Genomic DNA, 14,432 nt, shown 5'->3' on the forward strand with positions numbered 1-14,432 from the left:
ATTGATAGCTAATATTCCAATGACCTTGTGATTTAGTGGCACCCAATTGCGTTCTCATATGAAAAGTTGTGGCTTCGAGTTTTAGTGAAAATAATATTAACTCTATCGTTATAAATATCTAAAATGAATAATTTTAAACTGTAATTACAACATTATTGTTATAATCTTTAAAAAGTGATAAATACAATAATACCATTATTAGGGCATCACCAATAAAGTAATTGTTGCTCTAATAAGATGACTAGTTGATAGCATTAGCTGGTTGTAAAAAGATGTATGGTAAATTAACTGTCAGCCTGATTACATGCAAAATGACTTTTTTTTAAAAGCTGATAGAAAAAACTGTTTTGATCAACTTTTTAAATTTTAGCATTTTAGAGCAATAAGCTGTTACAAAATTCTAAATAATCAAACACTCATATTGGGGTTTAACCAAGTCAAATAGCTAATAATGATTAAATAAATAAAAATTAACTGATAAGCTAATTATATTAAAAAAAGGTCTTAGTTTGCCAAAAAACTTATTAAAGTCCCATGCATTTAGGGTGAAAAAAAAAAGGGGTAAGCAGCTTTGGCCTTTGGGTGCAATAGGTTCCACGCATCTTTGAGTGCAAAAAGAAGTGATGACATATAGTTGTAAGCTATTTCTTTTACATTTTCGGTACAGTAATGCTTTCAAAATAAAAATAAAAATCTTTGTACAGTAATATTTTAATATCGAACATACAGTAAATATACACTTGGCAATTTTCTATATTAAAAAAAATTAAAAAACACAAACATTATATTAACATGTGACGGGTAAAATGGCAACCAATCAAAGCACGTAATTGTCCTATTAACCTAAGGAATTGAAAAACCGAATCTAGAGAAAGTTTGTGAGATATGTATTGCCACGAAAGTGGAAACCTTGATATATAGGAAGCAGAAAGATTTTGTATGTATAGCCTCAACCTAACTTTCAACACCCTATAAACTCCTACTTTTCTACTATTTATCATTCCCAAAAGATTGAATCTTCAACCCTAAGGGTCTCACACACCCCGGCCCGACAGAACATCGGGTAGGATGTAAATAATGGTAACTCAGCTGAACCATAGAGGCTAGACGTACTTTTGCTTACTGTCCACAAGAAGTCCTCATACTTTGAGAGAGGTTGCTCCCACACTATTTATTCAATAAGATGAATGGTAATGGTAAACCCCAAATATAAGTTTTTTGCTAGCTTTACATTAGTTAGAGGTAGGGGAGAAAAAAAATAGTAATTTAATCATTAGATCAGGTGTTGTCACCGATTGACAATCACTCTGCCTCACCAAGTAGGAGTGTGTAGAACATGTACCTTTAGATTTTTTTCCGCCTTTCTTTATCTTACACAAAAATCCAATTTAAATCTCCTCATATCTTTTATTCATGTCAGCATTTTGTCCTAAAAAATTGAATAAAAACCTCTGGATGGGATGCCAACATCTGAACGGTATATATTTGTTTATTTGTGTAATAATTAGTGTCACAATTACATACTGGTGCCCAAAAATTACATACGGGCAGGGTGTAATTATAAGTTCATCATACTAATATACTATGAATTAATTTTTGAAGTAATACTATGAAATCCAATCTTCTTGCAACTAACATGCCTTTAATTTGATTGAAATGTGTTGGATCAACTACCGGTATTTGTTAATCCAATTTATAGTCTTCTAAGTGTTTGAATTGAAGCATGAACGAATGATTTGTACCATTTAACTAATATTACTTGGATTGTACACATATATGTAGGCCAAGAGGATTAATTGAAGACGTATAAAACACCACCAAATCTAAAATGTTGGAGGAGCTGAGTTTGCTTTAATTTGTTAGGTAAACGTGGAAAGTTTTACACTGTTAATCCGTATCAACATTGCTAATATCATGTTTAATCTGATTTATCCTTAATCGGTCCATCATTTCTATAACTCGAGATAGATAATACTCGCACGGCTTCGGATAGGCGTCTGGCGGCAAATTATACTGTATTACCGTGTGCACCATGCATGGTACACACGGATCTAGATTCATAATTTTTATACTGTAAATTCATAATTTTTCTACTGTAGATTCATAAAATCTATACTGTAGTTACATAATTTTATAAATATATGTTCATAATTATTCCATGGACCCGGACCGACCTTACAACGTGGATCAGGATCCAAAATACACAATTTATATACTGAATATTCGTTCACAATTTACATACTGAACGTTTATAGTTTGAATTATGAATATTTAGTATATAAAATTATGAATATTCAGTAGGTAAATTGTGAATATTCAATAGGTAAATTGTAGACATTTAGTATATAAAATTGTGAACATTCAATATATAAATTGTGCATTTTTAAATTCGGATCCACCCGTCCCAAGATTGTATCTCGGCTTCACGATGGGGACGACGCATTATCCCATAATAATTCTTTGTAATTGTTTATTGTTATACTTTTCAACTAATTATGGGTTTTACAATGGGCTAAGAATCTCAGAATAAGAACGTACTAATGTTGCATGTTGAATATAAGAACTTTATGTAATACAAAATTGAATGAGAAAGGCTGCGTTGAAACCGTGTGGAACTGTGGACTTCTATTGGGCTAGCAATGCTGTAAAGTATGCTAAAAAGATAATATTAACTTGTAACTAATATATATATATATATATATATATATATATATATATATATATATATATATATATATATATATATATATATAATTAAGTTCTTGTGCGGTTGAGTGTCTCTCGTGCGGTGATTAATGTGCGTGAGTTTTGTACTTAAGGCGCGTGAGTCTAGCTTGTGCTTAAGATGCGAGGGTGTATACTTAATGTGAGTAGTGTTGAATTTAAGGTGCGTGAGTTTGTGCTTAATGTGCGTGAGATTAGTGTTCTTAATGTGAATAGTTGTTGAAACTTACGGTGCATGAGTTTTGTGCTTAAGGTGCATGAGTTTTGCGCTTAATGTGCGTGAGATTAGTGTTCTTAAGGTGTTTTGTTTCTGTGCTTAATGCATGTAGTGCCTGTGTTGTGTACTTAAAATGCGACAGTTTAATGCTTAAGGTGCGTTCCTTTGCACAATCGCACGGGAATCTCTCCCCGCACCTGATCTCTTCCCTATATATATATATATATATATATATATATATATATATATATATATATATATATAATTAGGACCAAATGACAAACACTCTTCTCGTCGTGCGAATTAACTGTTGTGCAACTTATAATGCTTGATTGTTCGTTCGCCGTTCGCGCATAAGTGATTGTACAATGGACAAAGGCTTTGGGTCAACTGGATCGCCCCTCAATCAAGGTGGATGAAGCTCAATTCATATGGAGCCATGAAAGCCCCTTCCAGGGGGCTTATTCGAAACGAAAGCATGTTTTAGAGTTCGTGTATTGGGTAAACTCGGCTTCAAAAATTATATTAGAAAGGCTCTATACGACTGGCTCTGGTCAACTCAAAGAATGATGGCAAGAATCAAATTGGATTATTTAGTATTGAATTATGGGATATTAATTAAGATATGTACATTAAATTTTGCGAAGAATAATGTTAGGCATCCCTTCTAAAAACTTCCCTTCCAATTTCCTCTCCCGATATGGCATCATCTAATTGAATTATTTAGTATTCAATTAAAAGTGTGTAGAGTCATCCAATTCATGACATCTAATAAATATAAGTCACATTATAAGAAAAAATATTAAGAAAATTTTATGAGGGGTAAATAGCATTTTTCATAAAGAAAAGATTGATTAATTTGAATTATCCTAGTTTATTATTACGTACTAGAATTCTATTAGGTCTATGCAAGATAGGTTGCACTCCTCCTATAAATGGCATGTCACAATTATTCTAATTACCAAAAAGATCAGAAGAAAAATAGTAAAAAATGTTATTGATCAATACAAGTAATGTACAAAGGAATATTAGGTAAGGAAGACTACAAAAGTGATCTAATATTATTTGGAGTGTTAAAGGATAGGTAAAATTGAAGCTTGATTAAATTAGTTTTATTTTATGAGATATGGATATAACTCATAAAAAAATGATAATTTGATTTGCCTTGAAAGGGGTGACCTAGTGGGTGAAGCATAAGCTTTTTTTTTTTTTGTACAAGTAATAAATTTAATTATTGTCAATATCATCTTAATTACACATGTCACACATGATCTTTTTAATATGATTTAATTTTTCTGTGGCTTGAGAACTGTTACACATAAATAGTGTTTATCTAATGACTGATGCATACATTCGAATAATAATTTTAAGTTTCCCTCATAATTGAAAGAAAGATAATCAACCAGAAAAATGAAATAAAATTTGTAAGTGTTTGCCTATTTTAGAATCAGCAGATCGAATAACATGTAGAAACTAAGGATACTTTGTTATTTAATAGTAGGGTACAAAGATTAGAATGGCAAACAATATAATAATATTTTATTTTTTTTAAAAAAAACAATATAATAATACAATAAATGTCAATTTAATTGACTACAATACAATCTAATATATATGCTTCCTTTTAATTATATAATACTATTATTATAATTTTTTAAAAACATTATTCTATAAATTTAATTGATAATAATCCCAATTCCACTATTATAGCCATGAATGAACAAATTAGAGGCCAGAAGTGAAAGGCACATTTGTGGCGGGTAACCAAGAGCCGCCGGCGATGAAGTTTCCGACGGTGAACTTAGACGCCTCCGTTGCACTGGTGATCACATGATAACCGCCCCATTTCACCCTGTTCGCCGTGGAAGCCCCCGCTCCGGTGTTCGAGTACTCCCCGTAGTATAATGTATTTAGCGCGAAATTCCCATCCCACGGCAACCAACCCGCCGGATCGATCAAGCTATCGAGGGACGACTTCATGAAGACGGTGCGAGAATATTCCTTCCACGGCCGTCCCAGGTAGGTTTTAACGCCTTTGAGGTCGGACGCCGCCGTGACTTTGCAGTTGTGGATGGATATCCCGGTGTTCTGGTTAGGGTCGCTCCGGCCTTGGGCGGTGATGGTGTTGGTCTTGTTCGGTGGGTTTCGTGCATAAATGTTGCAGTTCTGGAAAACGACGGCGGCGTTACCGAAGATGAAGTCGACGGTGCCGTAAATGTCGCATTCTCGATAGAATTGCCTGTCGGAGTAGACGTAGAGAGTGTCTTGATAACCCTCGAAGCTGCATTGGTAGAACACTGAGAGATCGGAACCGGACCTGAGCGCCACCGCCTGGTGGTTCGCCGCTCCGGCGGTGTTTCTGAATGTTATGCCTTGACCGATAAATCCATCTCCAACCACAGCTGAAACATATTAAAATTGCATTAGTTTTTCTTTTTTCTCATAAAAATCAATCATTATTGTATGGACTACGGTCTACACAAGTTGTGTGGATCATATTTTTTACTATACAATACAAAAATAATTTACATTATATTCAGAAAATGTATATTATTTTTGTTCTGAGTGTACATTATATTGTATAATATACATTCAATACAAAAATAATGTACATTTAATATACTAAAAATGTATTTTTTGTTATGATCCACGTAACATTGTGTGGACCGTGGTCCACACAATAATTTGCCCTTAAAAATCAACTGGGCCCACAAAATAACAAAATAGAGTTGGTTTAAAAATCAGTTATTTAGATTATGGCTTATTGGCTTACCGACAGTCGCCGACTTGAAGGTGGTGGTGCCGCCGCCGACACTTCTGCTTCCGGTGATAATTGTCTTCCCAATTCCGTCACCCACCAACATGATATTCTTCAACTTGCTACCAATCTCCACATTTTCCTTGTACACGCCTGCCTTCACATATATCACATATCTTCCACTTCCGCTTCTCTTTGCCGCCGCATTCACCGCTTCCGTCACCGTCTTATAGTTCCCGGACCCATCCTGCGCCACCACAATATCCGCCTTAGAAGCAGCCGACGACTGCAAGAGTTTTCGGTCACCGGGCCTAACCCAATCGGGAAAACCTTCAGTGTACCCCGTTGTTGCCTCGTTGTTTGTTGTAGTGAACCCTTTGTTAATGGCTAAAGTGTTGCTGATCAAATATGATACATTATTTGATGTCACGGCTGGCAAAATGTTGCCGGTGACTCCGAGATCGACGAACCCCGCATGACACGTCTCCAGGTTGGTCAGAGCCGTGCTGAGCCATGTCTGTGCATCGGCCGTTGAACACTTAATGTTGGGATCCACTGTGGTGTCGATTTTCTGAACCATATTCTCGTACAGCTCCAAACAATCCTCCCACGCCGCCTTTTCACCACCGCTACGGCATTTTGTGCCTAGCGAGTACGTGTTATCTTTAGCGTTTTTGGCATATTGCAATGCCAAATTCTTGGCGACTTTTAAGAAATCTGATTTATCCTTAATCTGTCCGCCATTACTGTAACTTCGAGACAAGTAGTACTCGCATGGTTGCGGGTACGGAGTCTGGCTACACCAAGATTTTATCTCGGTTGGAGAGTAGCCGAAAACTGCCGTGGAAACGAAAATGGCTAAGAATGAACAAATGAATATAAACTGGAGATTCGTCATTTTCGTAATTAAAAGATTTGTAGTATATGATATAACTTAGGTTGTGTGATTTCATCAGGCTACATTTTGGTTCTTTAAATAGAAGGAATTATGGGATATTGGGATGGCCTAATGAAGCTTCGTATTATCTTTTAATTATCTTTAAAAAACAATTGTTTAATATATTTTTTCCAATGTGCATAAAATGTCAGAATTAGAATTGAATGTACAATTATAGCATGTTGACTAGAAGAAAGTCTGTATTAAAAAAAATTGAATTAAGTGGAATTCCTCTCTCTATATATATATACCGCATGTGACTTCCCATTTGAGAGAACCACAATTATATCTGATGGATATATTATAATCGGAGCAAATCGACCTGGAGGCCCAAGACAACTCGGCATAAGGCCTCGGCCGACCAGTAACCACAAGGTCTTTGGCGAATTCCTATTCTTATATAATTGTTATAGTTACCAAATTGCACAATCATGAAATATTGGCAAATATTAAACTTTTGACTCTTTAAGTACTCACTCTTTTGGAGTTTCAAGAGCCTTAGTTCCTAACTCTTTATCATTACAATATATCAATCTACTCTTAACATTTCAAGTAATTAAGTTACATTTTCAATCATTAAAACAATAAACCAACTACGTTAAAGTTTTAATTTACACTTTTACTTAATACATCAGTATTTTAGTAACCACATAGCAATATTGTAAAGAACTATAATAAAAAGTAAGCATAAAAGAAAATTACAAAAGTATCAAAAAAAATTATACTAAGTAAACCTTAACAGAAGTTAATAGTTCTGTTGCACTCGGGACTAAAACTTCAACTTGTTCGAAAATTTTGGAGATATATTATGATGACAAAAATTTAAAAGAAAAATTAAGGACTAAAATAATTAGGTAAGAAATAGGAATGTTTAAGTTACTAAAAATTCACCAGGACTATGTGGTCTAATGGTATCCGGGTTGGATTTCCATTTGGAAGGTTGTAAGTTCGAGCCTCAGTGGAGGCGTAGGTTGAGAAAGTATATGAACAGATACTACAATGTAATAGAGCTAGTAGCATTCAAAAAAAAAAAAAAGTTACTAAAAATTCAATTTCCCCCCAAAATATAATTAACTACTACATTATCTAGATCATAGATTTCAATAACAATTGAAGTTGTATACTTTCTTTTTTTTTTTTTTTTTTTTTTTTTTTTGAAAACGAAGTTGTATAATTAATTCGTTCTTTTTTAAATGTAAGTTACAACAATATTTATTACGCCGCAAGCAAGCTTCACGCCTCATTAGCTATGGTTGTTAATTTTCTCTACCTTGTTTCTTGTTTGAATCATATAAAATTCTATCTAAAGATTTTAATAAAATACCAAAAAAAAAAAAATCAATTACTGATGTATCTATTCAAGTTTAATCGTCATTAATAAATCCCTCTATGCACCGATTAATCGGCGCCTAGACGCTAGTCAACCGCCTAACATATCATCATAATTGGTGGTCTAGGAAGCTGGCCGGCTAGGTGGCTGACTAGGCCACCTAATCGGCTGATTAGTTATTGTTTCATTCTTTTTAAAATTGATTATTTCACTCAAAATGACATCATTTTGAGCGAAATAACCTTAAATTGTTCAAAATCTAGATATTTTTAATTAATATTTAATATTTTAGTATTAACTATTAAAGTACTAAATAATTTATAATTTTCAAATCTTTAAAAATTAAAAAATAAATAAATAAATTTTTAAAAAAATAAAAAATACATAGAGCGATTTTTTCAATCATGTTACCGACACGAGAGAAGAAAAAAAGCAATGTATAGTGGTTGAGGTGGGAAATTCTTAATCATATCTAGATTATATTTAAAAATAATAATAACATTTGACGTGGAAAATGGCAAACAATCAAAGCACGTAATTGTCCTAATAATCTACTTACGGAATTGAAAAACCGAACCTAGTATATTGTTAGCAAATTAAATGTCTGAAAACTGGGCTATACCCCTAGATACGAGCATGCAGCCGATGTATGTGAAGATTATGTTGACACTTGGCAATGTAATCCATGACTTTCAACATGGTTTAGAGTTGTACTTAAGTACGATTTAATTGTTTATTATTCCTAGCTAGTGGAGATTGTAAACCCTAACGCTAATGAAAGTAACATTTTTAGTTGACATAACTACGTAGGATTTTCTCGGAACTAGCTAGTTGCTTGAATGTGTCATTTTTTTTGTCCAAGAAGAAGAGAGAGAGGAAAAAGAGAAAAAAATGAGAATTTAAAAAATATATATATATATTAAAACTTACTAACGTGGCCGCAATGCACACCAATAGTTTTTTTTTTTTTTTTTTTTTTTTTTTTGGGTTCAACACAAGACAAATTCAAATTTACAATGATAAGTTTGAAACTTAAAGTTATGTGCTTTTCACCGCTCTTACCTTGAAGATGGATAGAGGAGGTAAATGGCGAGACGTGCTTCAACTGACGAGTTAGTACGGTTGTTGACTTGAAAATTGTTGAAGGAGATAGATTAAATTTTGAGATGTGTTTTAATTGACCAACATGCCTCCATATACTTGTACACTATTTTGAACTTTGTACTATATGATTGCTAGTAAATAAAGCGCTTATACAGTTAAAATCAATGATTAAAATTAGCCATTTGATAATGTAAAAAGGCTAATTAAAAAGGACATCTTTCATAAAATTTAAATTAGTTTGTTTATATATTAAAATTTAACATTTTGTCTTTAAAATTTCTTTTTTTTTTTTTAACATTTTGAAATAAAACTATTAGCATAATTACGATCTAGCATCTCATAACATCTTCATCCTATTCATCATATATATTAGATAATCAATCTTAAAATAATAATAATAATAATAATAATAATAATAATAATAATAATAATAAAGGATAAAGGTGCATATAAAGGATTTTTCATTTCTTTAAAATGTTTAATAATAATAATAATAATAAAGAATTTGTCGTGAAAGTTTCGGATAAAGGAGAAGTAAATAGTTTTAATTAATTAGGATGGTAAATGAGGTCATTTCTTTAAAATAATAAGGATAAAAGTGGAAAAAAGTTAAGAAGCTACTAGCCTATTTTGAAACGCTACCTTAAAAATAAGCTCTTATCTTAAGCTACGAGCTTATTTTGGGAATATTACCAAACAGAGCTTGTTGCTTATTAGTAGCTTAAAATAAGTTATAAGCTCCTAAATAAGCCCTCCAAACAGAGCCAAAGTCTTTCAATTAATTGTCTCAAATAATTAAAACATACATATAATGAATGATTTATACCAAGTATCTAACATTAATTGCCAACTAAGATTGTTCACGTATATGTTGGCCAGGATAGTTGAAGACGTATCAAATGCTACCAAATTTAACTAGTTGAAGTCTGATTTGTACTGTTACGTAAATATGAAAATATATAACGTTGAGACTGACTACTCTTTAGTGGCTATTGAATGGAGGAGTGAGAAAGAGCTTTGATGTGCTTTGTACATAGACGTCATAGTCGAAACATGATTATAATAAGGTAAATCAAAAAAAAAAAAAATTATAAGAATATAAGAACAATCAAAATAATTAATGCATCAAAAAAAAAAAAAATTAAAAATGTAAAATCAAACGGATTTTGTAAGTGTACATACAAGAAGTAAGTACAATATATAAGTTATTACATATAAAAATGCTATTTAACATCATTAACAACTTAGCTAGAGAGGAAAAGAAAAAAAAAATGATAAAATTGGAAAAAGTTTATAAATGTACAAGAAAGTAAATATAATATAAAATTTATAACTGTAATTCAGACACATTTTGTAAGCATATTAAAACATTACCATCATTTGTTATTATATAATTTAAATTTTAATTAGTTTTAAATATTTAGATAAACTTTGCCATATATGGAAAGACTTGTTATAATCCGAGCATTGCGTAATCAAATTAATGCTCAACATAAAAATTAAAATAAGTAAATACTTATCACAATTTTTAAATAGTAAATAATTAATACGTATGAAATATTTTGCAACTAACAAGTAAGTTAGACTAATAAAACTTTGGGTGCAAATTTTCTTACTCAAAATATTTTTAATTAATTTGAAAATAATTATCTTAATTTATTTGGTTTGGCGTAACCGTATTGTTTCTAATAAAACTTTGTACGTCTGTCATATTCCCATATTTGTATTAGGTCAATACAATAGATGAATAGAGCCATAGAGGCAGTGCTCCTCCTTTAAATGGCATCTCATAATTATTCTAACTGCCAAAATTGATGGGGGAAGGGGAAAAAAAAGAAAAAGAAAAAAAGAAGACACTTTGAAATGAAATCCGTACAAGTAATGTACATAGAAATGTTAGGTACGAGTAGGGACTATCGAAATTATCTATAGTCCCAAAAGATGTTACAAAATTGTGAAGCATGATTGTTATTCTTGGGATGAATCTTGTAAAGATCCCTATCCGGGGCTGAGAATTGCTACAGCGGATCTCTCAGGCCAATCATTGATGTGCGGGAACTGTGCACAGATAGCCTAAATCATTATGTACCTACTAATCAAGTACGCATACCCTATAAATGCAGATTTTGGTAAATTTACTATTCATTATGTGATGCAAATACCAGTTGGGCGAGTACCCTTTACAATATGTAATGCTATCACATTTAGAGAGGGGGGTCAAGATCTGCCAGTCTATAGTTTAGTGGATCACTATGTGAGGTTGAAGGGGGAGGAGTACGGTAAATATGAGAGAGCTTTGTTACATGATTTACCTCTTATATGTATTTTACATGCTATTAAAAAAAAAATCTAGCTAACAATAATTAAAGTAAAAAGATTCTATATTTAAAAAATGAAAATAAGTACAAGATCAACCCTTTTTAATTAAAATGAGTACGAAATCATATTTGAACTATAAAGAGAAAATTCTCAAAATAGTCCTCCGACTATAACCTTTTCTCAAATTGGTCCTTTGATTTTTAATTGTACCAAAAGTAGTCATCTGACTATAGTGAAAAACTTGAATTACCAATTTTACCTCTCATTTTAACACCCACTTAATACTAAAACTAACGGATGATCATTTTGACTTAAAATTTAATAGTCGGGGGACCACTTTTGGGTGCAATTAAATGTCAAAGAACTAATTTGAGAAAAAAGTCATAGTCGGAGGACTATTTTGTAAATTAACTCTTTTTTTATTATATTAATCCAATATATAATGTCTACAAATATTATTAATTTATTATCATTAAAAAATATAAGAAAATATATGGTGAATGCATGTGCATGGTAACAATAATAGAAATTATAACGAAAGTTATAACGGTGGGTATTTTTATCCAAAAAATTATATAGTACAACTCTAAATTAAAAGCACCATGTACTACTACAAATACAGATATAAATTAGGGATATAACTTTGATTGATACTTATGTTTTTAGATTTTGTAAGACTTATCCACAATGCATATATAATCCGTAATAATTGAAGTCTGCTGCTTTTGTGATTGATCAACATTATCTGCTAATACAATTCCCATTGATTGCAGACAGCGTTGTCATATTATTACTAACGAAACCAAGGAAAATGCAAAAATCTAATACTAGTCGTTGACCACTAAAAGCAACTATAGGAAAGTTTATAACATCACACGTAACATCGTTCTCAATATTCTAGTAATTTTAAGTTAAAATACTCATAATTTCATACAAGTTGATCGATCTATGATAAGATTTGAACTTAATTACATCTGGCATCTGCTTAATTATTCGATGAAATTTTTGTGCAAAGTCAATGATCCAAATTCTTTGATGGTTGAGCCCCCGTTTGTACCTTTGATTTCTCTACATACTACGTAATTGAAGTTTGGTTTTTTGTTTTCAAAAAATTTAAAACATGTGAAATTAATGCCTTAACTAGAAAGGAGAAAGGTATAAAGCAAACCACCTTCTAGTCGTTGAACCCAACAGGGCAACAAGAAAAGTCATTTGTTCTTAATATGCTTTGAGCATATTAAGTTTATTATTATATTATTATTCAACGTTAACTGTATTTGATGGAATCATATATGGTCTTCGCCTTTGTTGTCGTGATCTTCTTGTTCTCATCGATCTGCATGCAGTCAAGCCAAGAAAAGGCAAATCAAGAAGTGGATTACAGCTGAGGGGTGTTTAGTAAATAATTGTTAGTTAATTGGATTAATGTGTTTGATTAGCTAGTTTATAGCTTTAGTTGATTGTAGAAAAATATTTAGTAAATTAATTGTTAGTTGATAGCTGATTATACATGCAAATGACTTTCTCTAAAAGTTTATTGAAAAAGCTACTTTAAGCAATTTTTTGAATTTTAACATTTTTAGAACAGTAAGTTGTTACAAAAAATTAATTAATCGAACACTTATATTGAATGTTTAACCAAGTCAAACACTTATTAATAGTGATCAAATAAGTCAAAATATGCTAATAAACTAACTATGTTAACAAACACATCCGCACTGTACGGAGTCAAGCCAAGAAAAGGCGCTTTCCCGTTGGTGTTGCCAGAATGTGCTTGTCCAACGACCAGTGGTCCTTTCAAGTTGTTGATTAATTATATTTGAATAGATAACAAATATTTTCTCTCACTTCTTTTTATATAATTTGAATGGCATATGAGTCGTTAATAGGGATGGCAATGGGTCAGGTGTGGGTCGGGGAGGGCTACATCCATCACCCGATCCACTTTATATTTTTTCCACCCATCCCCACCTCCAACCCGCATCGGGTGAACTTTTTCAGAACCCACTCCCACCCCCACCGGGTGCGAGTGCCCACTATGGGTACTCACCACTTATCATCTTATTAAGTTTTTCAAAAAATAATATTTAAATTATTTACACATAATAAAAAAAATAAAATCCATTAGTGATACTAAAACATAAATAATGGAAATATTTAAATATAATAACTAAATTGTTAATTTTTAAAAATAAACTTAGTAGTTTTGATATAAAAAATAGTAAAAAGATACACGAAGTTATATAAACTTTTATAAATAACTACATACTAGTACTTAATTTACTATTATATATATATATATATATATATATATATATATATATATATATATATATATATATATATATATATATATATATATATATATATATATATATATATATATATATATATATATATATATATAAACACATGGTGGGTCGGGTGGGGTTCTATGCGGGTCTTGTACGTAGAACCCGAATCCAACCCGACCTACCGCGGGTTTGCTTTTTTAAGACCCACCCCCGACCCACCACCCACCATCACCCAAAAAAACCCGATCCATGCGGGGTGAATTCGGATGGATATCCACGGGTCGGATTGAAATTGCCATCCCTAGTCGTTAATTGAGCGGTGAGAGAATTCAAGAATCATTATACTTACATCTTATCTTATCAATATAAGTACCCAACATTTGACTAAACACTGATGCTTAATCAACCCAATAGTTTGCACCACATAAAATACTTAATAATAATAATAATAATAATAACAACATCTTTTTTCTTTCAGCTTCCGTTTGTAAAAACACTATCTTAATGATTTAATATATTCTGCGTTGGTTGGTTAAAAAAAAATAATAATAATAACAACAAAAATAAGATTTCAAAAAATAATAATAATAATACTGCGTTCTCACCTACGTTAAAGTCAGATCATTAACATATGCCAACTAATTAAATGGATAACGATATGATTTCGTTAGTTTTCTAGACTATATATAAGTGATTGCGACGGCTCTCATTTAATGTGAATAAAACATTATTATTTGATTTTTCTTTTG

At 31.7% G+C, this 14,432-nt stretch overlaps 1 protein-coding gene across 1 annotated transcript; it reads right to left on the minus strand.

Moving 5' to 3' along the window:
* Positions 1–4,502: 4,502 nt before the first annotated feature.
* On the minus strand, positions 4,503–6,656 carry LOC109183504 (pectinesterase 2-like). The gene is made up of 2 exons (XM_019333612.1): positions 5,715–6,656; positions 4,503–5,343 (listed from the first exon to the last, which is right to left on the minus strand). The coding sequence occupies exons 1-2, from the start codon at positions 6,595–6,597 to the stop codon at positions 4,667–4,669; spliced, it is 1,560 nt and encodes a 519-aa protein (XP_019189157.1). The 5' UTR covers positions 6,598–6,656; the 3' UTR covers positions 4,503–4,666.
* Between the last annotated feature and the right edge of the window lie 7,776 nt (positions 6,657–14,432).

The sequence above is a fragment of the Ipomoea nil genome, unplaced genomic scaffold (assembly GCF_001879475.1).
Source record: "Ipomoea nil cultivar Tokyo-kokei standard unplaced genomic scaffold, Asagao_1.1 scaffold0188, whole genome shotgun sequence".
NCBI classification, from domain to species: domain Eukaryota; kingdom Viridiplantae; phylum Streptophyta; class Magnoliopsida; order Solanales; family Convolvulaceae; genus Ipomoea; species Ipomoea nil.